The following is a 27,655-nucleotide window of genomic DNA, read 5'->3' as shown; positions in this document are numbered from 1 at the left end:
GAACCAGGTTCCCGTGGCAGACTGTTGTCACTGCACTTTTGGAATCCTTACCTTATAGACCGATGTAATCCAAACATGGCAGGAGCGAAATATAGGGGAGTAGGATTAAAAATTGGTTGGTTAAAGATAATTTTGTAGTGCAAATATCATTAAATTGCTCTTATGCACAGATAATAATTTTTAAAGCCCATACGTTAATGACTTATTCTCAATAGTAAGGTGGTCATTTTTCACCCTGTAAAAATAAGCAAAAGATCAAACTTGGTGGCTGCCACTGTTTGACTATTGATGGTGGCTGTCCTCAAAAAGGGGAACAAAGGGGGCTGGCCCCGTGGCCGAGTGGTTAAGTTCGCGCGCTCCGCTGCAGGCGGCCCAGTGTTTCGTTGGTTCGAATCCTGGGCGCGGACATGGCACTGCTCATCAAACCACGCTGAGGCAGCGTCCCACATGCCACAACTAGAAGGACCCACAACGAAGAATATACAACTATGCACTGGGGGGCTTTGGGGAGAAAAAGGAAAAAAAAATAAAAATCTTTCTAAAAAAAAAAAGATCATCTACAGAAGATACTTAAAAAAAAAAATAAAAGGGGGAACAAAGCCCTCTAATAATGGAAGACTGGAGAGACCCACTGGGCTGGTACCCAGAAGAACAGTACCCATGCCCGGGTCATTTCTTTCTGCTTCTTGGGTGGGTTGAGATGGTCTGTGAGGTGTGAGTCTCGTGCTTCTTGCTGTCGCTTAGGAATGTGGCACAGTGAAGCAGAAGACAGATTAGCAAGGAAGTTAGATTAGATGATGTCTAAGGTTTTTTCCATTTCTTACCATCCCAGGTGTGCATGGGACGATATATGCATTTTTGTCTCCTAGGAATAAGCTCTTTGATTGTAAGGCACGTGAAAGAAAAAAAAGGTGCTTTGATTTGAGAAGTTGTGTCTGCTAACAGCTTTTCAGAAGCACTGCCTTTGTGTTAAGTGAATGTTACTGGATGCTATTGATGATGAAAATATTTATTCAGTGGAGCAAGCCTGCCCTGAAGATACCTGCTAATCTAGTCTATTCTCTAGGCTACCTGAGGGCTTTATGTCACACCGGCAGCTCCAGGAACACAGGAGTTCTATTGGGAAAAGTTACCTCCATATTGTAGTAGATGCTGTAGGATTTGTGGTCTTGGTAGTCAATGACTAGACCATTGCTAGACATATTTGGGTGAGTATTAAAGAATATGGATATTTTAATTATCGGTATATTTACTCAGTGACACAAAGCTTGGTGGGGGAGGGGCGGGCTGATCTGTTCTTGAAAATGATAACACTATGGTCTGCATTTAGAAGTGTAACTGTTAGTCCTTATAGAAAAGTCTGTTTAAATGTGTTTTTTTCCCTCAAGAGCTCAAAAGTTAAATATAAAAAGGTTAAGACCCTTAGCTTTGATACTCATAAGTGTCACTAAAATGTTGAGAAATTGATTAACAGTTTATTCATTTTTGTTTAGTGAGCCAGCTTCTTGTATGTACGAAACTCTGGGGACAGAACAGGCAAAGGTGTCACGAAGCCTCACCCCTCCCACCCCCTCACTGAGAGGTTCCCCTGCCCCTGCAGGGCACGGAGCTTAAAAACACCACTTCTGTTTATTTTGCTAAAAACAATTCCTGGATGATTCTTCTCCTAGCAGTTTTCCCATTTCAGTTGAGTTTTATCTCCTTGAAGAGATCTGGGAAGAAAGCGTGCCAGTTGGGAGGTGAAAGAGAACAAAATGTGGAAAACGCAAATTTCTCTAAATGCAGGCTTTAGAAATTCAGCTGTGTAGCACCGAGACCCGAGCTAAAAGCACAGATTGCTTTTCTTGAACTGAAGCTCCACTTCAACTGCTTTTCTCCCCTTTGAACCTCAGCAGTGGAATCTCATTCCTCAGGGAGAGGGGAGTGCTGCCCTCATGTCTCCCCCCTCCCCTGTCTCTCTCTGTCTCTGTCTTAATACCTCCTCAACCTCCCCAGGTGTGATTGAACCAGGTAGTGAGCCGGCCCAGGACAGCCAGTAGGAGATCAGAGCCCGTGGTCCCCATCGTGGTGGCCGCTGTGAACCAAGCAGGAGGTGACATGCACAGTAAGCCGGCCACGGGAGCTAGGGACCTGGCGGCCTGTGTCTGTTTAGAAAGTGATGTCTTGCTCTGCACAGAGCCCACGGGGAATTCTTGAACTTGACTGGGCTTAATTCTTTAAAATATTTATTTTCTTTTAATTTTAGACTCAGATTCTTAAGATTCTGAGTACTGTCTTCTTTTTTCTTCCAAGGGACACTAACAACAAGATTAAAGAACATTTCAGGAGTGCTTAGCTTGCCAGGCAGACTGGAGTCCGAATTCCTACACTATTTATAAGCTGTGGGGCTTCAGGCAAGTCTCTTAAACTTTTTGAACCTCCATTTCCTCATTCATAAAATGAAGATAGTAATTTCCCTTTGCAGGATTAGTGTGAGTATTAAATGAGATAATGATGCAAGTAGAATTCTTGAGATCCCTTTGGAGACCAGCAGCTGGTGGGTAGCTAGTACTCACAGCTTCAGGGAGGCGCCCTCTGTTATATCTTGACTTTGGCATTGTGCTCTGATTTTGCGCTGTTAGCTCCGCGTCTGAGAAACAGAGATGGTAGGAAGCATCCATTGCGAGAACTTGCCTTTATGGCTTTGTCAGGCACTGTCGCGTGGTCAGAGACGACCATCACTCTACCTGAGATGGACCAGCTCCACCCACCTGAAGGCGCACACGCCCTTGAATACAGATGCTGGTTGTTTTCAAACAGATGCAAAAAATCTGTATGTGCGATAACATTGATAAAGGGAGGGGGCTTATTTCGGAAAAATAATCACTCACTTCTCAAAAAGATTTGCAACCAAATTTTTCTTCAGAGGGGCCTCTTTCTGTGTATTTGAAATGTGCTGAAAACAAACCAAACGAAAAAGGGTTTCAGCATAAACTTTGAGTGGCCCAGAGTGCAGTGCGCAGTGTCTGAGCTGGACGGCCTTTTTCCTTACATGTGGCCTTCTCGAGCCGGTCCTCCGTCGTTCCCATCACTTACTATTTGCTATTTTAAACTGAGCTTCAGAATGCTTAAGCTCATGTTCAGAGCTCATCTTCAGGTGCTGTTTTAGTTGTGCGCCCTCCTTCGTGGTGGATCCTGGAGGCGTGGATGATTTTAGGAAGCAGCATGGAGACAGAAGTCATATTGTCAGCATAAAACAGAGGGAAAGTCCCTGAGTGTTTTTGATCTTCTGTTTCCTCATCAGTAAAATACTACTTCTGGCATTGCTTACCTAACAGTTATTGTGAAGCCCAGCAATAATCGCAAACGCTTATAAACAGCTATGATGTGCCAGGCCCTATGCTAAGAGCTTTACAGGCCTTAGTAACTGTAATTTCAAGATAACTTTATGGGGCGATACTTTTGTCCTAATAATGATAATGGTAGCTAATGCTTATCGATGGCTTTCTGCCCGCCACGCTTTGTATGTCGTGGGTATTGGTGGGAAACTGAGACACAGAGAGATTAAGAAACTTGCCCAAGTTAATACAAGTGGTAAGTCTAGAGCTGGCCTTGGAACATGGTCTGGCTCCAGACCGCTTTTTTTTTTTTTTTTAAATAACATTAAAAAAAATTTTTTTTTCTTCCCCAAAGCCCCAGTACATAGTTGTATATGCTAGTTGTAAGTCCTTCTAGTTTTCCTGTGGGACACTGCTGCAGCATGGCTTGATGAGCGAAGCGTAGGTCCACGCCCAGCATCCAAACTGCTGGACCCCAGGTTGCTGAAACGTAGTGTGTGAACTTAACCACTCATTCATGGGGCTGGCACCCCAAAAAACTTTTTTCGTTAAAATTTTTTTCCAGTTTTATTGAGATATAGTTGCTATATAACATTGTATGAGTTTAAGGTGCACAATATAATGATTTAATATCCGTAGTGATTGCAAAAGTTTAGTTAATGTTGTCACCTCACATAGTTACACTTGTTTTTTCTTGTGATGAGAACTTTTCAGATTTGCTCTCGTAGCAGCTTTCACATACACAGGACAGCACTGTTAACTACAGGCACCACGCTGTGCATGACATCCCAGGACTTGTGTACCTCTGAACTGGAAGTTTGTACCTTTTGACCCCCTTCACCCATTTCCCCCACCCCTCACCCCTCCAGGCCTCTTAATCACTGTTCCATGTCTCCATTTTACAGATGAAGAAGCTGAGAAAGAGAGAGGCTGAGTGACTTGTGCAGGGTCACCCAGCTCGTAATGGGCAGAGCTGGCCTTCACGCCAGGTTCGTTCTGACTCTGCTGCCCGCACTTTGGCCCGCTGTGCAGATGGCCCGGAGTCCGAGGCTATGGGACCAGGGGCTGCGCTGAGGGCTTTTGCCCCTGCTGTCATAACAGCCGAGAAAATGCATGCTAGGGGCAGGTCCCCCTCAAAGGCCCACTGCACTTGAGCTGTTGCCTTGTGTCTTAAAATCCACAATTTCTTGCTTCCCGAGGTGAGAGAGCCACAGAGAAGTGGGCGTTCCTTTTCTAAGTTAATCGGTGCTCTGAGCTGGCAGCAGGTTCCAGATGCTTCTCCTGGAGACCTGTGGTGCCAGGGCTTGTGTGGGGTCCAGCAGGGGCATTAGAAGTGCCAGAGCCAATTCCCCAGTGGAGAAAGACCCGGAAGAACAAAAGGAACTCCTGAAGGCTGTTGTTAGAGTGGCGGCGTGTGAGCGAGCAGGGCAGGAATGGGATGGCTGTGGAAACATCCTAGCAAGTTGCAGGTTTCCGAAGAGACCTGTCTTTCTCTTGGGACTCTCACCATCCACTCCGATAAGCCTTGTTCCAACTGAAGCGGAGAGGGAAGTGTGCCATGTGACTTTGTTTACAGAGAATCCGAATTCTAGGTCCGCTAAGCTGAGGGAGTCTCCCCGTGCCCTACCGATTTATGGAGAACTTTGAAAATTAATTGGGAAGGAATTCTGCTGAAATTTCATTTGATAACTTGAGACCAAAAAGACTTGGGAAGGATTTTATTGTGAAAGAGAGAAGAAGTGTCACAAAAGTTGCTATTTTTGACATTTTAGGACACACAATTTCAAACATGCAAGCAGAGAAAACAGTGTAATGGCCCACCATGTACCCTTCCGCTGGGCTGAAGGATGGCGAGCATTTGCGGTGTTTGTTTCATATATGTTTTTAAAGGAAGTATTTCAAGCAAATAGTACCTTTGATATCTTAACACTAAATGTCTTCTTCAGTAGATCTCTCTAAAACATAAGGATGTTTTCCTACATAACAAAGTTACCATTTTCTTACCTGACACCTTTAAAAATAATTTTTTCTCTTCATTTTGAACATTTTAAAACCTGAAGTAGCATTGAAAAAGTGTACTTTTCTTCATCTAGATTCACTAATTCTTAGCATTTTGCCCTATTTCTCTCTGTGTGTATTCTTTTCTTCTTTTACTAAACCATTTGAAAACAAGTTACAGGCAGCATGAGATTTCACCCTGAACACTTGCGCATGCGTCTCCTAAGAATACGGACATTCTTGTGCACAATAACAAATGCCGTGATCACACCCAAGAAGGTTAACCTTAGTGAAGTCATAGAACCTAATATGCAGCTCTTCAAACTCTCTCCATGCTGAACCACCGTTTGTAGCTGAGTGTGTGTGTGTGTGTGTGTCCAGGATCCAGTCAGGATTCACATATTGTCTTTAGTTGTTATGTCCCCCTTTTGATCCAAAACAATGCCCTTCTCCCCCTTAGTATTTAGTTTCTTTTTCACAACGTTAACTTTTTTTTTTTTTTAAGATTTTAGACCAATACCCCACATGGGTTCCTTATGATTAAATTAGGTTAAAAATTTGACAAAAATACAACAAATCATGTTGTGAATTTCTGATTGCACCAGATCGAGAGACAAACAATAGGGGCCGGCCCGCTGGCATAGTGGTTGTTTGGGTGCTTCGCTTAGGTGTCCTGGGGTTTTTGCAGGTTCGGATGCTGGGTGCAGACCTAACACTGCTTGTCAAGCCACACTGGTGCAGCATCCTATGTAAAATAGAGGAAGATTGGCACAGGTGTTAGCTCAGTGACAATATTCCTCCTCACCAAAAAAAAAGATCCAAACAATAATTTCTTAATATCCTCGAATACTCAGTACATATTCAAATTTTCCCAATTGTCCTGGATGTGTTTTTTTACATTGGTTTGTTCAAACCAAATATTGTGCACCATTTAAAAAAAAAAAGAGTAGAAAAATAAACTACAGTCTTAATTCTATTCCTTGTAAACGCTTTAGGTTAATTCTGCTTCTGCCAGATGGCACCTACATCCCTTTTTCTTTTATAGAAATTACTTCTAAAAATTGAAATAAGTTCTCTTAGTTACTTTTAAAAATGAAGTATAATTTTTGTACAAAAGTATACAAATCTTACGTTACTGCTTGATGAATTTTTGCAAATTGAACACACCCACACGAGCAGCCTTCCAAGTTCACGCCTGCCCCTTCTCAGACCCTCGTGCCCCCCAGGCGACACTCTCCTGATGGCTGGTGTCATGGATTCGGTTGCCTGCTCAAAATTACTTCTGTTTCCCTAAAAGAGGGAGCACAAATTAGTGAAGCCATAAAAGATATGTATATTTTAGTGGGCGAATTACGAAAGCCCACCTTCAATCAAAGACATTTTAAATGATATACTGTATACATTTTCACACAAAATCATTCCCACAACAATGTTTTACATAATGGTTTCATTCACTGGCTCCTCCTGCTTCCCCGAGAAGTGGGATTTCATCCAAAACGCTAAAGGTTAAGTTATCAATAGAACTCAAAGGGCATTTTGTTTCCATTTGTATAAGTCGTTTAATGTTTTTTAAGTCCACGCATATGTTAACAATGGAGGCAGTCAATTATAGGGGAGCTTAGCAAGGCATTCCTAGAGTTCCCCTCCGTGGGGAGCAGTGTCGAGGCGAATTCAGGAAAAGAGCAGCTCTTTTCACTGAGGGAAATTATTTTAATTAGTAACTTTCAAAGGATAATAAACAGTCAAATAATTCTGAAATCTCCTGGCTTTGGGACAAGTAATTACAATGAGCATGCAGTTAAAAAAAAAAAAAAGAAAGAAAGACAACTAGCATGGGGGCATGGACAACTAATTAAATGCAAGTAATTACCTTGAGGGCCTCGTGACAGTTTTATGGCACATTAACAGTGTGGAAGAGCGTGCATCCTGCCTCCTAGTAAGAAAGCCGCCAGATGGCACCGCATGTGCCAGTCTCTGGACCAAGGTGCGGCGTTCACCGTCTTCTGGACATGAGGCTGCTGGGCTCTGCGGCTGCTAATAGGTAACTTTCTGCCAGGCTAACCTGAGGGGAGAGACGGCTACCTGCTGGTTTGTGGTGTCTGGTGAAGCCGTCCTCCATCACTGGGACGCTCCTCGTGTAAGGGCATGTGGGTCCTGCATTCTGCATCTGGGTGACATTGCAGTAGGCACCTGAGTGGGACCACCCTGTGTGCCGGGAGCGTCTTATTGGGGACGGGAATCGACGGTCACTGGTGTGGTTTTCAAAGTGGCATGCCCTGGTGACATGAGTTTCAAAGTGACTTGCTAAAGTTAGAAAGTGCAGTTGAACAGCTGGGTTGATGGCCTGGTGCGCGGTTCCCACCACTTGTTTCCGGGGGATGGAGAGGAACCACCCAGAGTGCTTTGCAGCAGCTGTGACCCTGAGCCGAGGGAAGCTACTGAGCACACTAAGAATGGACGCCCACAGCTCCCGATTTTCCAGGAAGGAGGAAGGTTTAAAGCTTCTGGGTGCAGACAGCCCAGTTCACTTTTTAAAAACACAGGTTTAATTGCAACCTTTCATATATGGAAATATATAGACACACATATACATAAAAAAGCTTGAAGTTAAGCTTGTGTTTAATGTATGCGTTAAACACATACATTTTAAAAATGAAGTCTGCTTTTTGTAGAAAAGTATACAAATCTTACTCACTCGGCATTCACCCGGTGACTCTCGAGAGCCGCCGCCTGCAGCTTTTGGTTCCGGTCCGTTGGGTGTAAAAATCTTGCCATAACGTCTGCAGCATGTTGTGTGTTGAGACGATGCTGCTGAATTGAATCTGAAGCGATGCTTGGAATAAATACCACAGACGGTCTGTTCTAACTCCTGAAATGTATCCTATGGCATATTCATAAGTGAAAAAACGATCACACCCAAAATAAATTAGAGAAATAATGGGCTAAGCTAATTTAAATCCAGAGACTTTTATAATAATGCACACGTATTGTATCAATTTTAGGAGGGAAATATAACATTCAGTGTTTCCCAGACTTCTTTCATAACAAAACTGTTTTGGGTGTGCGGCTGGGGGTATTGTCTTCTGGACGGATGTCCTGTAGAACAGACCTGAGGTTGTCCCACCTGTGGCTGTACCTCCTTGCAGGCAGTGTGACTGAGTCCAAAAGCCCTTGTTACCTGAGAAGTAGATTTGGGGTTGAAACGCCAGATGAGGGCCATCTATGCAGGGATGCGATTGTCAGCTTCAGAAGTGTCCTTCCCACTGATCACCCCACAGTGACATCATATTGATTACCCCCCAGGCCCTCACCGTAGCGCACACTTTCATTTTCATCTTTTTGGCAAAATAGTTGTTAGTATTACGGGAATTTTCCAGACTAAAGCACAATTACATGGCTTATCTTAGCCCTCTTTTTTATAGAACCATGTTGACAAAAATTTAACGTTCAAGGACCATTTTGGAGGAAACTAAGAAAATACAGATGGTCCATTTAGATAGCCATCTAAAGTCAAGTTTCTGATATTTTCCTGTTGATTTCATTTCAATGTAATAATAGGCTTCTACCCTATTCTCACATCAGGCAACATGATAACTAACATTTGTACATTTTCCTGCCCTTTTGTGTTAACATTGTGTTTACTATGTGTCTGAGTATTGCAAACATGAGCCTTTTCTCAGAAAGTCATTCAAAATGACTGCGAATCCTAACCCCGAATGAACTGTTTCTTCTAATGTAACTTTTTATTTCAGGGTGCATCACAAAAATGTGCTTTGTGTAAATGTTAAAAATGTAAAATGTTATTATAAAGAGCTAAAAGGTGGTAGCTTAGGAAAATTGGAATTAACTTTAATGCTTTTTTTCTTTGAAAAAATTAAGAAAGATTAATGTCCATGTTGAATTTCAGGTAAGTAATTGTAGTCATGGTCAACAATAAAGGCTAGAAACCTAACAGATTATAGAATGAACACATTTACTTTATGGAGCATCAACCCTATTCGAATATTTTTTCCAGTAATTAGCATTAATAAAAACTAAAGTCAAGTCAGGCTGAAGCTGTTATTTTGGGGACATTTCCGAAGGAGCAGCCTTCCCAGGAGGTGGGGTCTGCAAAGTCACGCCCGCCGCCCTGGCTCAGCTTTCCAGCAGTGCTGGGACAGGCACGTCCAGTCGTCAGCTTTGCATCTCCAGGCATCTTCAGAGTCCTTGTGCCTCTTCCTTTTAGGTCATAGCAGAGAGTTTGGCTTCTGCTTTGTAGTTGGTTTCTGTTTTAAAGTAGTATTTGTATTTCTCCCCTCTTTTCTCCTGAGCATCAGCTACAGGACCGCAGGGAGCTGATTTGTTTTACTGTCCTGAGCGCCCCTTTTCTTGACAGGATGAGCCTGATTAAAACCAGGCGCTTAGAATGTCAGCTTCTCAGGAAAGCGTACATGCTACGTGACTCCAGGGCTGCAGGGGGGATGAGGAGGGATGCTGGTGTGTTATTGAAGCGAGAGGGGGCAGAATTCCTCTCGTAGGTCCCTTCCTCCGAACGCCGGAGCCTGCAGGAGATGCTGTTCCAGGACAGTCAGGCCGTCCGCAGCACCGACCGTCCACACCTTCTTTTCCTTCCTTCCTGACGGTCCTGGTCATGCACGTCCGCCCATTTGGGTTCACAAGGCAGCATCAGGTCACGGCAAAAGCCCCAGACCCGACAGTGAGAACAAGATCGGCCTCTCTGCTGTGTCACATGAAACTTCAAGCCGTCTGTTAAGTCTTTTAACTTCTCCCGACTCAGTGTCTGGATGTTATAAAAGGAGATTAATAAATCTGTTACGTGAGGATCAAATTAAGAAAATTTTTGAAGCTATAAAATGCTATATAAATGTCGACTGTTACTATCAGACATTATTATTACTATCGTTATTGTGAATATTATGATGACTAATATAAATCATTATTATATTATTAATGAATGTTAGTACCAATTCGTTCCTTCATTCACTCAACAAACACTTACTGAGTGTCTCCTGTGTGTCTGAGGTGGGGTACTTTCATGGCCCGTGGTAGGTGGCACCTGGGAAAGGCTCAGTTGACCAGTTTGCTGAATTGAACAGGAACGAACTGATAATGTTTTCATGTGTTTTAGAGGATGTTGCTGCGTTCTCTTGCATTCATGTCCTTTGGGGGCCAGTAAATAACAGATCTTTCTGGCTGAGTTTTTTGAGTACTTTATAGATAAAGATATGTGGGATATGCATGAGATTCATTTAACACAGACACTGAGGAGCAAAATTATTTGCTAAAGGAAACCCATTAAATATATTCATTTATTGGTTCCTTTTTTAAATCATTTATTTCATGAGTAGATTTTGCATGTCTGCTGCATGTCGAGCCTTCTCCCGAGAAGTTGAAGATTATTTAAAGTCTCCTTCAATTTCAACACCACTTTAAAAAGTCTCGTGGAAAGGAAAAATTTAAATGCATCCTGTAAAGAAAATACCATTTCCTCGGACAATTATTATGATCTATGTCCTGCTTCATTCCTGCACTGAGTTCCTCTCCGAGTCAATGGGAATTGCGTAAAGGCACCGAAGGCAGGATGTGCCTCAGAGTGGGATGAGAAGGAGCCTTGCGGCTGGTCATCAGACTAAATTTAAACCCTTATTTGGAGTGAATATATAATTAACGTGGGGGTTAAACATGAAAAATACAGCTGCAAGGGTGGGTTTCTTTAATAAAGAAAGAAAAAAGGAGGAACGAGGAGAACACAAACACAGCTACGAGGCATGCATTCTCTTTCATAAGAACAATCAAAGATAGGTTCCTCCCGACCTTTCTAGATACAATGAATGCCTCTCCCTTCTGGATTAGGCAGATGACAGCAATAACAGCTCTGCAGCTGGGAGCCCCCGGAGCTGACAGGTGCTGGGTCTGAGATGCCCCGATTGTCCTGTGAAGTGTAGACAGTGTGCGGGACCATGGGCCCTCTTGATCTGCCCGAGGAGAGAGCTGCTCCCGTCTCTTGATGCCTCACTCAGTCCCCGCCTCACTCAAGCAGCTGCCAGAGGCAGCCCCAAGATACTGCTTAATGGCAGAATTTCCCTTGATCCCCTTCATCCCTTCCTTCTGCTGCTTCCCCCCCGTTTTGAGCCCCCTCGTGAGTATTACAACGGCGCCTTTTCCAACTCACAGTTAGGGGATGGATGAGATTTTCAGCCCTCCACGCTAGCTGTGGGATTATTCTCAGAGGCTGTAATTAGCAGGTACAGGTTCAAATGTGGAATGTGGCATTATATTTTTAAGCAGGAAGTGAGTTCATTTGTGGGGAGGATAGCTTTTCTTGTTCTTTTTTTCTGATTGGAAAAATAATGCTTATTGTACAAAATGAAGAAAGTACAAAGAAATCTAAAGATATGAATAAAGTCTACTTTCCTCTCATTCATATATATGTATATTAACCAAAATGGGGTTATGTTCACTTAGCAATATATTGTGAGCATCTCTCCATCTTAACAAATACAGATCTGTGTCGTTTATAATGTTTGTTCCGTCCTCCATGTCTGACTGAGCTAATTTATTTAACCCTTTAACACATTTAAGGTATAAACAAAACTGCAGTGGACATCTCTGCACATACGTTTTGTGTACTTGATGTGTTGGTTTGGAATTATGTTTTTGATTAACAGACATGAAATGAGATTGTTTAATTATCTCTAACAGTAAAGAAATCTGAAGTAAGGCAGTCAAGGGCTGGTTTGATGGCTCCACATGCACTTTTTTCCTACATTGTTGTTCTCAATGAGTGGCTTCCATCCCTCATGATTCAAGAGGGCTGCTGTAGCTCTAGCCATCATGTCCACATTCCAACCTAGAGGAAAGAAGAAGGGCGGAAAGCAGAAAAGTCTGTGTATCCTTTCCATTTAAAGAACCTCCGCAGAATCCCACATAGGTCTTCTGTTTATTGTCTATAGAACTTGGTCTCTTGGCCACACCTACATCTAGAAGAAGGGGAGAGAGATTCAGAGGCGGCCAGCCATCTCTGCCCTGTGTATCTAATTGTTGCCTTGGTATAAGTTTCCTGGAAGCAGAGGTGCTGGATCAAAGCTCTTTCAAGGATTTTGTGTTGACAAACTACCCTCCAAAAAGATGGTACTTAACCAAATTAAATCTAGTGACACGTGAGTGACCCTTAGTAAGGCTGTGGGTTCTTTTGTGAGCACTTCTTGGGCATTTTTAAAGCTGTCTTTTTTCTTTTGCTTAAATCAAACATTCTGCAGGGGTGACGTGGGGATTTTTGATACATTTAGACTTTTTCCTTCAGAATCTATGTCTGTACAGAAGAGCGTTCATTCCACATATTGGAAGGACATTTGCCTGAGAATTTAAATGTCATTCACACATATTTCCTCCACTTCCAAGAAAACTTATTTGGAGGTTGAATTAATAAACTAAGGAAACTAAGGTGGCTCCCTCCTTAAGTAAAAGGCACAGTGAAGACGGTGCTCTGCCCGAGGCGGTGTTTAGCTATAAGTGCTTGATTTCTGTTAGGCCGTGGCGTGGCCATCAGCAGCTCCAGAGATACAGGAATCGGCTGCCTGGGCTTTCCTCCTCTTGGGTGGGGCCTGTTTTCATCTGTGAAAGGATATCAAGGGTCATTGTTAGTCCTGGATTTTTATTGCTTATTTGGTCCGTAACACATTTGGCGTCATTGTTTTTCTCAGTTTGGTTATTCAGATGGGTTATCTTACCCTTTTTTTGGTCCTTCTTTATCTTGCATATGTTATAGGATAAAATGCACTTCTCTTCAGTTTGAAGAGCCATCTGCCCAAGTTTGACTGTCACCCAGGGAATCACATAAAAACCAAGGATTCTGCCAGTGCCGCTTTTTAGTCAGAACTAACTTTGAAAAAAATACGACAGTTGGTGAATCAGTAGATGGGAGTAACTTGTATATTCCTGTGAGTTTAAAATCATATCAAAATTAAGAGTTACGTCCACGTAAGATGTTTCTTTTATATGAGAATTAACACCAGCCACTTTAGCGAAGAACAGTGGGGTTTGGATGGGGAAATAAGTCATAAAAAATTGAAACAGATACATATTTCTGTTCTTTGTTAAATAAAGTAGATTAAAGCAGTAGTACATTGTTTATTAACATCCACCTGTGGATACAAAGCTAACTATTTGGAGTTTGCACAAAACCTTGTATAAAACTATGGTACTTTTTAGGCTAAATTTGTTTTTCCATTCGTTGAGTCACAGAAGCTTCGAGTCTTCTAGCATTTCGGTACTTGATCTGTACTGCTACATTTTGGGGTGAACTGTGGGGCTGAACTCGTCACCTCATAAATGATGAAAAAACTAAATTAGCCTAAACTTTTTGAGCACTGCTGTAGGAAAAATGGAAAGCCGTGAGATGCTCTTTGTCTGGTATTCAGTCTTACCCTGCTTTTCTCTTCAAGCTGGAATCCCTTTCTGCTTCGACATGAGGCTGAGTCGTGTGCTGACACGGATGCTCCTCGCCACCAAAGGCGCTGACAGGGGCACTAAGGGGATCGCAGCCTCGGCCCTTTCTTCTCTGGATCTGAGAGTTATTATTATTAGGATGAAAAAAAAGGGGGTGGAGGAGCCACCTGAGGCCGGTGGTTAGCTGGCTCTTGTGTTTTGAGAATGTTTTAGTCTCCAGATTAATTATTACTTAGCCACTCTGACTGTGTGAAATCAAAGACATCTGTAGTTTTTCCAGTGAATTGATGTCCGCTGTTGTTTTCCCGGGTTCATTGTACCGTAGGGTTTTTGCTGTCTTTTTGCATTTGGATTCCTCAGATCCTTTCGAACAGTTGGGAGAGATTTTCATGGGGAAAGGAAGGAGTCACTGCGTAGAGGCGTGTGTGTCTGCTGCTGTGCACGAGCTTTACTTTTGTCGCTGCAGGAAACATTCAGAACAGCCTCCTGCAACAGTGTTCTTATGCCTGTTGTACAGTGGAGGACACTGAGGCTCGGAGATGCTAAGTGAAGTTACTGTGGTCTCTTAACTGATTCCTAGCAGAGGCAAAGGTCCAGGCCGGCACCACTCTGCCTCATTTGGGTGATTCTTTCAACCAAAGGTGCCAAGGAATACCGGTAAAGAGACGTGGGCTGAGTTAAAACACGAAACATAAGCAGTGTTGCCTGGAGATTATCTTCAAGGTCCCTACTGTCCCGCTCCTCTCCCTGAATCGGAACTGTAACTCCATTCCCCCCCGACCTTTTTTTTTGCTGAGGAAGCTTTGCCTTGAGCTAACATCCATGCCAGTCTGCCTCTATTTTTCAGTACATGGGCTGCTAGCACAGTGTGGCTGCTAACAGTGTGGTGTAGATTGACGCCCAGGAACCGAACCCAGGCCGCTAAAACAGAACACGCTGAACTTAACCACTAGGCCACCGGGGCTGGCCCTCCATCCCTTTTAATGCCTCAGTTTTTGTCTTCGATCCTCTAAATCACTCACGTCTTGCGAAACGGGACCCTGGCTCTGAAAACCATCTCTGGTCTTTCTCCAGGCTGGGGCTGGGGTTCGTGCCAGCCTTTTCTCTAGTTCCAGTTGTGTCATGTCTTTCAAACATGTGCAGAAGGTGACTGATGACCAGAGCCCAGGGTGGCTCATCCTCTTCCCAGCATTTTTAAAAAAACCATAAACCAACAAAAAGGAATTGAATCTCTTCACATGAATAACAAAGAAGCTAGATTAACCCAAAAGAATTTTTGGTTTTCAGGAGGCTGTGTCCTCCTTTTTGAGTCAAGTGACATTTCAGTCATTTGGCCCCGTTAGGAAGAAGAGGGCAGCCACAGTTTTAGCTATGAGATATTTCACATTGGAGTGGCTTACGAGCAGGCAAGCCGTGTGTCAGTGTCCCATTTAAGAACAACTGGGAAAACAACACACTGAAACATGTGTTGGGTACAGAGAGCCTGGAAAAACAAATTTCAAAGTATTTTAGCATTTAGAGTAGCTTGGTGGCTTAAAAACAAACTTCTAAAAAGCCATTGCGAGATTAAAGCTGCTTCCCAGATGTCAGAGGCGGCTGATACGGGGAGCATATCTAACATGCAGCCATCGAGGGAGAATGTCAGGCTTGGACCATTTATATAACAATGAAAATAGGATCTGTGCTCTTTTCACTTCCGCACCACTCATTATTTCATTGCCACCACCTCCCCACCAATTTGTTTGCCATCTCCTCAGGCCCATGTCAGGTCATCTTCTGTTACGTCCACCCCGGAGAGGAAGACGCCATAATCACTCAGGACCATATACCTGTTTAAGTGGCATGAAGTCAACTCTACTCACCTGGCAAATCCCAACCTAAGTACTTGGGGACGGAGTCACTCCATCTGGGTCTCAGCCATAGAAATAGTGCCTCGTCTTCACCCTGGAAGGAACTGGCTGTGCTGGACTCATCGGAAGACAGGATAATATACGCAAAGCCTACTAGACTGTACAGTATGGGCCACTGAAAGGGTTTCCGGTGGTAATTTTCACCCCCCTCCACGTTCGCCAAAACTGATTTTGGGACTGAATCCCCATGAAGATACAGCCCCGCTGTCAATGCTTGTTGAGTGAAAAAATGGAGGCATAGCATTCCACTTCCTATAGATAATTCTAGAATTCGGCATTCATAAAGAGCCCCATCTTCTCTCTGCTTCTCCTCATTCCCTTCCCGTGTTTCAGTTTGTGGAAAATGGGGGAAGTGGGAAAATATGTACCAAGTACATATTTTATACTTGATATCTGGAAATAATAAAACATAGTGAAATAAACTCTTACATTGTTGTTTGGTTTCAACCCAGGAAGCTTAACGTGGTTTATAAATCTTTTCTTGGCGTTATTGATCCTAACGTGAGAAGAGAAAAAAATGCTGAGCGTTGATAATCAAACTGTGACACAGCTAGAGTTCTTTCATGGGGGTCTGGGCCCAAGGCAAACAAGCAAACTAAACCCCAGTCCTTTCCTTTTTCTTCTTGCTTTCTTAGGGAATAGGAAGAAGGAGGCTAAGCAAGAGTTTAGCTCAGTTTGCCTGTGTTGGGTGACGTCGGGGACCCCAGCGTACAACACAGTGGCTTGCCCTCTGACGTGAGTCACACCTCGGGGCTGTGTGGATGAGTCAGCAGCTGCCCAAGGCAGTTTTCTCCAGAAGTGACCCATTCATAATGTCCCCTTCTTTCCTGTCCCAGGGACAAAGCACTGGCAGATAACCCGCTGCAGGAGCTGCGGATGTTACAGGCTCACGTGGGCTGACGGCAGCTCTGCTTGACTCAGCTTCGCCTGTCCTGTCAGAGCGGGTCCAGGAGTGAGTCTGCCGAGGAGAGGGGGTGCTCGCTGGAAAGGAGGGAGCAGCTCGAGCCCCACAGCCTGCCGGGCGGAAGTGCAGGCTGACCTTCATGCTGCTAATTTAAACAAGTGAGCTGCTTGGCACGCTGTGATGGACGTCAAGGATTAGAGCCTGCTAGTTAAAAATACAAGCCCTGCCATTCATTCCGAATTCCAGAGAACTCTGAAATTTTTTGGATTGGCAAGTGAATGGGAGAGACCGGAAGCATGCACAAAATAAAGCTTCTGGTCTCCTATCATCTTTTATTAGAGGATCCTAAAAAAAATTTCCCTATTTATATAGGAGCTATTATCCCTGTGTCATCGACTGCAGCTATGTTTGATGAGCTATTTGAGTGAAAATCTGACCGGAACCTTTTAACTATAAATTCCTTGTGGTTTCAAAGAAGGGTGAGCTTTCTCATCCAGCACACTTCTGTTGTGTGAACAGTCACCTTTATTGTATGGCAGGAGAGAATTGGTTTTTATAGCTTGGGGGTTTAATCCATGAATGATATGAATGTTTTGCCGATGGGTGTGTCCGCTCTGTACACTGGCAGCCTGACGTTGACCTCTTTGTGTCCTTTATCCGAATGCATTGGACTCGCCAGAGATGTGCTGTTTTGGATTTGGGCAGAACAGCAAAAGAATTGTGACCAATTATAGTGTTATGAGAGCTGCTTTGGAACAAAGAATCATCAATTGGATTGACAATAGGAAGGATGACAATTTGGAGGGAGATGGATGGCTTTAGAAATAAAATAAAACCTTAGCTGTGTGTCCGTTCAGCCAGGTGTTATTTCCCTTTGTCAGTGAATCAGTGTTCACAAGCTGACTCCCTGTTACCCAGCTGGACATAGCGGGTGAGGCGGAGGGGAGCAATTTACTGGGGGGCTACGAATCTGGTTGGGTTGCCAGTTTAGATGGGCTGTGAGCTGTCGTGGCCATGGTGGCTCCCACCACGTTCTGCTCGAGGTGACAGCAGAGGAACTATCTGGAGAAAGAGTGTGCTTCTGGGCCTGGGAGAATTAGTCAGTGTGAATGCCAGCTGTCTTTGTTCTTGTGGTTAAGACCCACCTCTGCTGTCAGTCGGAAGAGCTAAGTACCACTGGCACCAAACAGAGCAAAACAAACAAAAAGGCGCCACTCCACCAAATGCAAGATATGACTAAGATACCATGCGTCATTTCCCAGATCTGGAAATTTAAACTAGAACACACTGCCAGCACGTTTAATCTAATTGAAACACAGGCAACATTGATCCCTGAAATACAACAAAAAAGTCAACCAGCTTTTGCATATTTATATTTTAATCCTAATTGGAGAAAATCTCAAAACTTTAATGTGAGTCTTGGGCAAGTCTCCTTGCCATCTGGTGCAGGATTAAATGTTGGGTAACATTTATTGTCTGCTGACAAGGGGTCAGATTTACTTGGCAAGCCCTACCTGGGAAATTATCAACCTCATGCAAATCTGCGTCAATTTCCATTTTTAGCACTGATGTGTTTAATTGAACGGGTTCACAACAAGCAGGTTGCAAAGCTATTTCATTTAGCAGTTTTTAGGCAAATCATCTTCAGTGTACATACATGTGTTATAACATTAAGAGGGTGATGAATTGGCCTAGCAAATCAAGAAAGTTTATAATGTCTGATTTTAAAAAATAAGACAATTTACTTATGCCTTGAGTTGGGCTTATGAATATTATGGAGGTTGCAGGAGTATTGTTTTTTAAATGCCTACTATGTGTAGAACACTTTGCTATGCCCCATAGGGTAATTTCTGTCATCAAAAAAGTTTATGTTTCATTGGAAGAGAAATATTAGCACTCCTCAGAAAAGAGAGAATGAAGGGCGAGGTTAAGGAGAAACCGAGATTGAATGGGGGGTGGGGAGGATGGAGCCAAATAGCCCTGAATGGGAATTGGGTTTTGAACCTGTCGGCCTTGGTTTTGTGGCCCCAGGCTGCCTTTAAATTCCCTTCTCATTGGTGTGGTTCTTTAACTGCGAGCTAGCTCCTGGTGGAAAAGCAGAGGCAGGCTGGAGCCTGCTTCTGGGCTGTGCTGGCAGCTCCGTTGGTGGGAGGGAGCTCTGAGCTGTGCCTGACACTGACGTGAAAGCTCTAAGAGACTAAAGAAGCGAGGGCGGAGAAGAGGGGAGTAAAAGGCAAAGCCTTTAGATCTGAAGATGAAATCTTTGTGCATAGAAATAAGCAAGCAGCTTACGTTGCTAAGAACTCTAAATTCTTTCAAAATTAAGCACTTGTAATCATTCCTATTTTTATATCTTTGTATGCTTCCAGCAATACAAAACGTATGACATAGGCCTTCTCTATTTCAGAAAGTCTTTGTTGTGTGGCTTCCTTCCACAAAGTTAGTGTAATAGGTCATGAACTGGAGGGTAAATTCATCCAAAAACACCAGGCCTTTTCCTGGGCTGTCAGAAGCTGGTGGAATCTATTTTTACAGATAAGATTTTATCTTTGCCTTTAAATGGTTCTGCTGCTAGGCAGGGTTTTATATTTACTAAATGCTTTTCATTTCTGTGCCTACCTTGTGCATCGTGCACAATAGGCGTACAATCCATGCTTGTTGAATAAACTTGAGCCAAACGTTGCCAGCCTTGGCCGGAGCTGCCTTCCATGCCTTCACTGCTGAGGACGAGAGCTTGGAAGCCCGGTGGCCTGTCACGAAATCTGCAGGTGACTTGGTGGTCCTCAGTTTCCCAGAGCAGACCTATTTTACCCTCACGACAAGGAACTGGTGCGATTGGCAGCTTCTTTACTCCTGTCATGGACACGGGTCTGAGACCAGGAAGGTGAAATGGTCTGTCCACTTAGGTCACAGGCAGTCAGAGCTCGCATTAACACCAGCTATGTGTGACTCCAAAACTGTGGTCTTTCCCCGAGTACAGTAGGCTGTCTGTCTGGAAGATGCCTCTGTGAGTGGTACTTTTATTACATGGGCCCCGGGGTGACTTAGATCCCACCTGTCCTTGGGATGAGAGTCTGGAGGTGGGATAGAGACGGATTGTCAGAGAGGGTGGGGGAAGGGATGGAGGAAGGGAAGCCTGGAGGCCATTTGCTCATCAAGGTGAAAGGTCATGCGGGTGGCTTGAGAGGAGGAACTGGGAGCTAAATTAACAATCCCCTGGAGGCTCATGGGAGGGGCCAGGCCCAGAGGCGGGTGCCTGGGAGGGTGGTAATGCTCCTCCCCCTCATTTCAATGACATTTTTACCCCAAAGACAAATTTCCTTAATAAATAAAGTGGTTTTCTAAATTTGCGTCTTTGTTAAAGAACATATTAATCCAAGAAGGAAAAATTATTTCCCGCAGCACAGTTTTCCGTAAGCTACCATTTCCAGCCAAATACCTCCTCAGAGGAGTGCTGACCTTCCTTGCCTGGGCCAACTGCAGTCCTGGGGTGCAGGCGGTCTCCGAGCCAGACTCCCGGGGGGCAGGAGGTGAGGAGCTGGTGGAAGCAGCAGCCAGTCCTGGGAGCCGTGGTGCAAGGACCCACACAGGAAGGGGGAAAGACCACCCTGGTTACCTTTGGGACAGCACCTCTTCCTCCACACCCCACCCAGGGCTTCCGTGGGAAAACCTTGCAGGCCTTTTTTTTCAGTCCAAGAAAAAAATTGTTTTGATGTCAAGAAAAGTTTTCCTTTCCCTTAAGTATTGGTTTGTGTATTCCTTTATAAATGACACGGGGCCCATTGAGTCCATGTCCCTTCTTTCTTTGGCTACACGAAGATAATAGGCAAATCTGCCGTTCGTCTTCAGTATCTTCTCGGTATCCTGTGACCTGCGTGTCCACGCATCATTATCCTTTTTGTCCTTTCACGAGTGTTTTTGTTTTTACTGGTTATGAAAACAATACATAGTCTCATTAAAAACCTGGAAAGTACAGAAGAGTTTAGATAAGGGGAAAAAAAAGCACTATACTTGAACATATCACCATAAATAGTTTGGTAACTTTTTCCCCATTTTCAAATGCAAAAACTGTGCAGAATTCATGGAATACACATGTATAGGCAGATTAAATATATGTATAAATTTTCAAGAGAAATGTGGCTTTTAAAAATGGGAGAGAGACATTTTCTTGAAGTGGACTCAGCAAGGGAGTGAGGTCAGGAAGGAGCTGGGAGACAGGGAGTGAGCCTTCATCCAGCGTAACTGTGGGTCCTGGCAGACAGGAAGGTTGCACCGAGAAATCCGAGAAAGGAAATGACTCAGGGACTCTGAGAGGGAGCCACGGTGAGACAGCAGCATGAAGAGCGGGCGGTTTATCCTGAGTTTGGGATTGGGGAAGGGGAGCTAAGTGGTCCCAACAATAGGAGAATTGAGTTTTCAGATCCAGTCACCAGCGATGTATTAAGTTCCTGTGAGCAGTGCCCTTGCTTTTGGCATTCAGACTCGGAGCCACCCTGGACGTCACAGCAGCCCAGCCTTGGAGCAAAGCTGACGTTGGCTCCACTGGTCCCCAGAGGCTGGGAATTTGAGTGGCTTTCTTCTTGGAGTTGTTTCAGGGCAATGAGAACTGCTCACTTAAGAAAGGCTCCCTCTTGTCCTTGAGTCTTTGGGGAATGCAGTGAGTGACATTTTAATTAACAAATCCGCTGGGAACAAAATGCCTTTAAGAGCAGTGGCTGGGTGTGGAGTTGGAAGGGTGGGCTGCAGAGGCTCCCACGGTCTGGGGCAGTTCTGGGACCTGAAGCCACGGCTGAGTTGTACATCTTCGGAGTCAGACCTCTCGGGATGAAGGCCAGAGTGTCGCCCAGAAAGTTCTGCGCTCTGTCCCAGGGGATGGAGGCCGGCCACCCAGGTGGCAGTCCTTAGGCAAGCTGGGCTCATCAGCCACTGCGGATGCTGCGAGCCTTTCTGCCCTGCTTTCTGCCACAGTCCACTTGTTCCTACCGTGTTGTTCCTACCACTGACTGGTGGCTGAGTGTCTGACCACAGCAATGTCCTTAAATGTCTTCCACTGTAGGATGTCTATCACCCCATCTCCCAGGGCTGTGCTCATGCTGATGCTAGGACAGCATCAAGACCCACGGTGTCAGAAGGTCTCAGAAAAGCTCCTGAAAGAAAGCAGCCTTCCTCAGCTTCTGGTCCTCTAGTGGAAATTATTTATGCAGGATGTGTCTACCCTGGGAAACATGTTTTAATAGTATGAGTCCTGGAGGAATGGTTAGTCAAAGGGTTTCGTGGCTCTAATTACTTTGCTAAAGGGAGTTTATGTAACTCTGACATGCTCATCAATTGGCTCCTCACTCTGCAGACCTGTGACAAACCCCTGAGGCTGGCTATGAGTTTCCACATGACCGAAGGTTGAAGAAAGGATTTCATGAAAGCTTTAAACGGAATTACAGTTGTTAAACTGGAGGTGTAACTAAGACCATTGTCTCTTTCTTTTTCATTTTCATGCTTAGGTAATTGATTCTCAGCTCTTAGTTCAGTCTTTTCCTCCTCTGTTTGCATTTTTCTTAACAAGACAGGCTTGGTTCTTTGATTTTTATTCCTCCCAGTTCAGATTTGATGGTTTTTTAAGATTGCTGATGGCTCTTACAGTATTGAAACTCAACAGTTAAATTTAATTTTGCCTCCTTTACCGAGGCTGACTTTTTTTTTTTTTTTAATCACGCTCCTTTAGAGGCCTTCTTGGGAAGATATCCAAGTTTTCACTTAAGGCAATGGATGAGTTCCTCATGGCAGTAACTTCCAATCGGGATGAAGAAATCTGAAGAATTGCAGCAGTGGCAGCATTCGAACAAGAGGAAACAAAAGCAAAAGACAAGACACACACGACTCCAGCGGAAGGGGCTGCATGATTTAGGGTCAAACCTAATGATAGTGATAGTGGTTTCCTAGACTAACGATTCAAAGGAGGCCAGTGTTATTCAAAATTGAGGTGTGTTTAACAGAAAGAGCAATCCTGCTCCTTTTCCTGTGGAGCTAGGAGGGTTCTTACTGTGTGGGGGTTGATATTGCCAGTGGGTTTGGGAGAAGCCCATCTTGCAAGGCCTAGAACAAAGGACTGACGTTCAGTTTCTGCTCTCGGAGTTTGTCGTCTTTGATAATGTAGAAGAGCTCTAGATACACTTTGTAAAACAGAGTTGTGGCCCCAGATGAATATGCTCCTTTTTAAAAGAAAGATGTAACAAATTCAAAAAAGGTAGAGCTTATGGAGCGGCACAGGATCTCTAAGGCACAGGAGTGACTTGAGATGTGGGGCGGGAGGAGGCAGGCAAAGCTGGAGGTCCGGTTCCTCTTCCTGGGGACACGCTGGAGACTCTGGGCAGAAGCTTGTGTTGTGCTGGTTTCTCTGAGATTGTCATGATAACAAATACTGGGAGTTGTAGATGACAGAAAGTCACGTCCTCTCCCTCAGAAACCTTCCTGCCTGGGCACCTGGGTTTCTCCATGGTCTGGCACGTGCCTGCCGTCCTGCGCTCATTTCCTGCCACTGTGTCCTCCGGCTACACCGTTGTTACCTTGCACGGTAGAGCACAGGCTTCTTGGGGGGTTTGTGTATTGCCTGTGTGGACCTCACGGTGCCTGACCCTTCGTAAGAGCTCAGGAATGTCATGTTTACGAGGCTGGTTTCAAGGGCCCTGTCTTTGGCAGAGCACAGGCGGAGGTGTCCCCATTATGTCAATTACATGAGTCGGGAGAGTGTGGGAGGCTGGGGGCGGTGGAGCCCCGCTGCTGGGAGAGCTGTGGGATCCCGGGGATGGTGAGGGTGGGACGCACCTGAGGAGCCGAGGAACCCGGGCCCTTTGGGCTGTGGGGAGGTACCCGGGGCTTGTCTGTCCCTGGTAAGGCAGAATACCCTTAGGGGGGTTTTTGCTCATAGGGGCAGCTGGCACAGCTAAGTCATGGGCTTGTGTTCACAGAGCCCCCTGCAGAATCCCCCATGTGGCCCAACTTGGTGGAGGGTCAGTGGGCATCCCTGACCTTGGATGAGAGCAAACACAGTGTGTCAGCCACTTGCGAGCAGATCCTAGGGGAAGGAGAGCCAGCGTCATTTAATGTGGTGCTATTACTGGGGATAGTGATCATGATGATGGTGCTGACAATTAACAAGGTAATTGTTTTCCTTCTTTTAGTCACATAGAAAAAATCACCACGTGGCAAGACCCTAGGAAGGCGATGAATCAGCCGCTGAATCACATGACGCTCCACCCTGCCGCCACTTCCACGCCTGCGCCCGCCCGGTCCATGGCCGTGTCCCAGCCGAGTCTCGGTAAGCCCGAAGCCCGACGGAGCGGAACGCACGGTGCTCAGCCGAGGGGCCGGGAGCTCAGCGCAGCTCCGGTGGCCCCGGGGCGCCTCACGCACCCAGGGAGTGTCTTTCCTCCCTCTTGGCTGCGTGGCCTTTGCCACATTCTTCTTTCCTTGGGCTCTTTGCCCGCAGTTCACCACACAGCTGCCTAGGGGTCACGCTGCGGTGCGGTGTCCCCTCCACCCGCCTTTCTTGAAGTTCTTTGAAAGATCCCTTAGCCTCCTGTCTTCATCCAGACTGAGACAGGTCGGGCACAGAGCCCCTTTCTGTGAAACTGGTCCCTGAGCTCTGCCAAAGGGTACACTTCTGGCCTCCAGTCCCTTCCTTCTTCTTCTTCTGCTTTTTTTTATTTTTTGGCTCAATGTGTGACTGACACCAGACCAGGTGTGTTCTTGTCTTACCTCATTAAGTCCTCACAACAATCGACGAAGCATTCCAGTTTCATAGATGCGGGACCTTTCCCGAAGTCCCGAGCTGTTGGACTGCGGAGCTGGAGGGGAGCGCGGGGCTCTGATTTGAGACACCTTGGGGCGCCGCTTCCCCCGCCCCGCCCCGCGAGGGCACCGCCCACTTTTCACTTAATTTAGAATAAGTGTAATGTTAGACTTGAGATTGTTTTCTGCTAATTGCCTTTACTTCAAAAGAACTAAAATTCTGCCCAGTAGAGATAATCAGATGTGAATTAATACACTAATCAGCTTTTGTTGGAGTCATTCTCCCCCAGCCCCAAAGGCTAAAAATAAGAGGTCCAATTTTAAAGTTTTATAAAAGATGGTGCCGTTTTCAGATGACATTTCCATTTAAGATCAGAGGTCCACCTACGGCTTCTACACAGAACAGTTAATTTTAGAGAGAGAGAAGAATCTCCTGTTGGGTTTTCAGGAATGAACAGGATAAAAATGGAAGCGTTCTTCCTATGCCCCCTTCCCTGGTGCTGTGGCTGAGCCTCAGTGAGGATGAACTCCGGTAAATCCGAGTCAGCTTCAAGTAAATGGATTGTCCGCCCTTCCAGGAAGTCTGGACCTACCATTTGAAAGCTTGCAGTTGCAAAATATATCCCCAAAGCAAATGATTTGGAATAACCTCTGTTGTGTTCCTTATCTAAAGGGCAGATGGAGGAAAATGGAACCCGAGCTTGTCGCAGCAGTGGTAAACCAGAACTCCCCATGAGTCATCTGTCCCCGGTGTAGGAAAGCAGAGTCTAGTGCAGTGAAGAAACCAAAAATTAGGGAGCATAGACGAGTTTCAAGATTTCTTTAACCATCTAATTTTCGTTAAAAATTCTAAAAACTGATTATTAAGCTATTAACTTTCTAATCGATTATAATTGGAAGAAAGCTTTCATGGACCTGGTTAAAGAAATGCAGTCACCTTGTCAGATGGGTTCACAAGGTATGCCTTCCTCTCATCCCCATTCCTCCACTTCTTGCTTGTTGCCTGGAGTCAGCCGGTGTTTCTACTCACACGTGTGTGTTTGTTCACACATGTGCCTGTGTATGACACCCACTGTTCTGTACTTTGTTTCTTCTACTTCTATAGCTGTATGTACAGAGCAGTCTCATCCTTTTAAAAAATGGCCTAACACTCTGACATATGGATGTGCTATAATTGGTTTCTTTAACAAGCACCATCTGATGGATATTCAGGTGTTACTGGTGTGTTGCTAGGACACACAATACTGGAGTGAATATCCTTGCTTATGCTCTTTTATGTACTTACCTTAATTCTTAAACATTGTGCAACATGTAGGAAGTGGACTAACTAAATTAAAAGGGCCTTGAATGCTTGAAACTTGATCCTGAAGGCACACATAAGTCTGCCTGTGTGTGTGCGTACATACACACACACACACAACCAATTGCTGCTAAAGTATATCTAAAGGAATTATAATCTGAATATCTGAAACAAGTTTACCTGTAGCTGAATAAAATACTTTCCAGATTTCTAACAAATTGGAGCAGTAAATTTCTCAAGACATGCATTCTGGGGTTTTTCCAACAATATTTGAGTATGTGCCCATTACAAAGTGTGTTGCTAGCCTATAGAGCATCACAGATGTGTCCCAAGGCTGGAAATAGAACGGGGAATGCAGAGTGAGCTCCCAAGACCGGGGCTAGTGGAGCGTCTCACTGTGGCTCTAATAAATGAGTTACTCAGAATATTTTATTTGAAGCTATAGCTCTGCGGTGGTTTATGCTCTTTATTGTGATCCTTCTCTTCCTCCTGTTTCTTCTTCTTTTTAAAGATTCAGAATGTGGCATTTTATTTTCATTATTTTAGACATCAGTGTTTTTATGTATACTATATATACTAGACCAATGTCGTGTACATTAGCATAGATATAAACACATGTGTGTGTATATATCAAGTCAGTAGTTTGAATGGCATTCAAAATTTCTATGTCTGTTTTACATCAACTGCTTTTTCTTTTCCTTTTACCTTTTGACCGGAACAGATCCTGCTTCTCCTCCTCCTTTTTAAATCTAGAATTTTGGTCCCTTCAGTGGAGTGTAGGTGACAAATAGGTGAACTTCAGTGATATGTCCCCTTCAGTGGGAGGTATTCATGTACACGTGAAAATGATGTCAAGACACAGTTCATAGCATTGCTGCAGACAGCGGCTTTTATAAGCTAATGTGCTGTGCTTCTAGAGCTCTGATGTAACCAGTGACGTGGCTGAATCCATTCCGCAGTAAATCTCCTTTTGTTGGATGCTGTGTTTTCCTGAAGGTTGGGGGCGTGGACTTGGGAGTCAGACGGTCAGAATTTAAATCCTGGCTCTGCCCATTACTGACTTGGTGACCCTGTTAAGTTACAGTGTGCCTCAGTTTCCCTGTATGTAAAATGAGGGTTATTTTTATAGTCTGAGGAGATGATATGAGTGTATGTGATAGAGTGCTTAGATCTGTTCCTGGTGCATAATAAGCTATAAATAAGGGCTTATTCTTATTATCATCATTACTCTTTGTGGAAAGGAAAGTTTTATATTTTATTTAATTATGGAATGTTAGGTTTGAAGGTAGTTTCTCTATTCATCATAAAAGCTCAAAAGGAAAAAAGAAAGATTCATTTTGGGCTGGTTAGAGTGCAAAGGGCTTTAAATTTGATGTGCTTACTTATTACTGTCAGTGAGGAGAGCGCCCCCTGGTGGAACTGTTTCAGTTCCCCCTTCTCCAGGAAACTTCCTATCAGTGGGTGTATCGCGTTTCTTCAGTAGATCTGTTCCCGAGATGTGGTTTGTAAGTCAAACCATAGTCTACTCGGGAGAGAAGAGACTCGTCTCTTCAAGGCGTCCTGGAGTGAGTGGCTTTGTAGACACGGAGCCTGCTTTCGTCAGCTGCATCAGTAGCCAGAGACAAGGCGTCTCTTGTAGGATGGCATGTGTGTCGTGTGTCCAAACTCGCTGACTTCCAAATGCCCGAGGAAGATGAAATAGACTCTGAAGGGCAAAAATGCAAAACACATTTTTTTGTACCTTATTTCGAATGACCATTTCCAAGTTGGTCTAGTTTTCACTGAAATTTTCGTTTTCGTAGTTGCCAAAGCAGGAGGTTCTGTTAGGTTTTATCCAATTTGACTCTGTCTGAGCAGGTTGGTGACCTTTGAGGCTGAGTCCCCAGACGTACTCCCCAGGGAACAGCAGAAAGGGAGACCGCAGAGGACTTCAGACAGTAGAGAGGAGAGGTTGCCCCTGGTGGAAGCCAGATCACATGGGGCTGACACCTTC

The 27,655-nt window shown here is 44.6% G+C and overlaps 1 protein-coding gene and 1 long non-coding RNA gene across 2 annotated transcripts in view; one reads left to right on the top strand and one right to left on the bottom strand.

The window, feature by feature from the left end:
* WWTR1 (WW domain containing transcription regulator 1) overlaps window positions 1–27,655 on the top strand; it is a 120,535-nt gene that overhangs the window by 49,081 nt on the left and 43,799 nt on the right. The window contains exon 3 of the mRNA XM_023621089.2: window positions 23,753–23,889. Coding sequence (XP_023476857.1) covers window positions 23,753–23,889 — 137 coding nt within the window. The remainder of the gene's footprint in view (window positions 1–23,752; window positions 23,890–27,655) is intronic.
* On the bottom strand, window positions 8,264–15,904 carry LOC138918094 (uncharacterized). The gene is made up of 2 exons (XR_011427069.1): window positions 15,626–15,904; window positions 8,264–10,095 (listed from the first exon to the last, which is right to left on the bottom strand). It is a non-coding gene; the product is annotated as an uncharacterized lncRNA (long non-coding RNA).

The sequence above is a fragment of the Equus caballus genome, chromosome 16 (assembly GCF_041296265.1).
Source record: "Equus caballus isolate H_3958 breed thoroughbred chromosome 16, TB-T2T, whole genome shotgun sequence".
Taxonomy (NCBI): domain Eukaryota; kingdom Metazoa; phylum Chordata; class Mammalia; order Perissodactyla; family Equidae; genus Equus; species Equus caballus.
The sequence above is the reverse complement of the archived record's forward strand: the minus strand, read 5'-3'. Positions and strand labels throughout refer to the sequence as shown.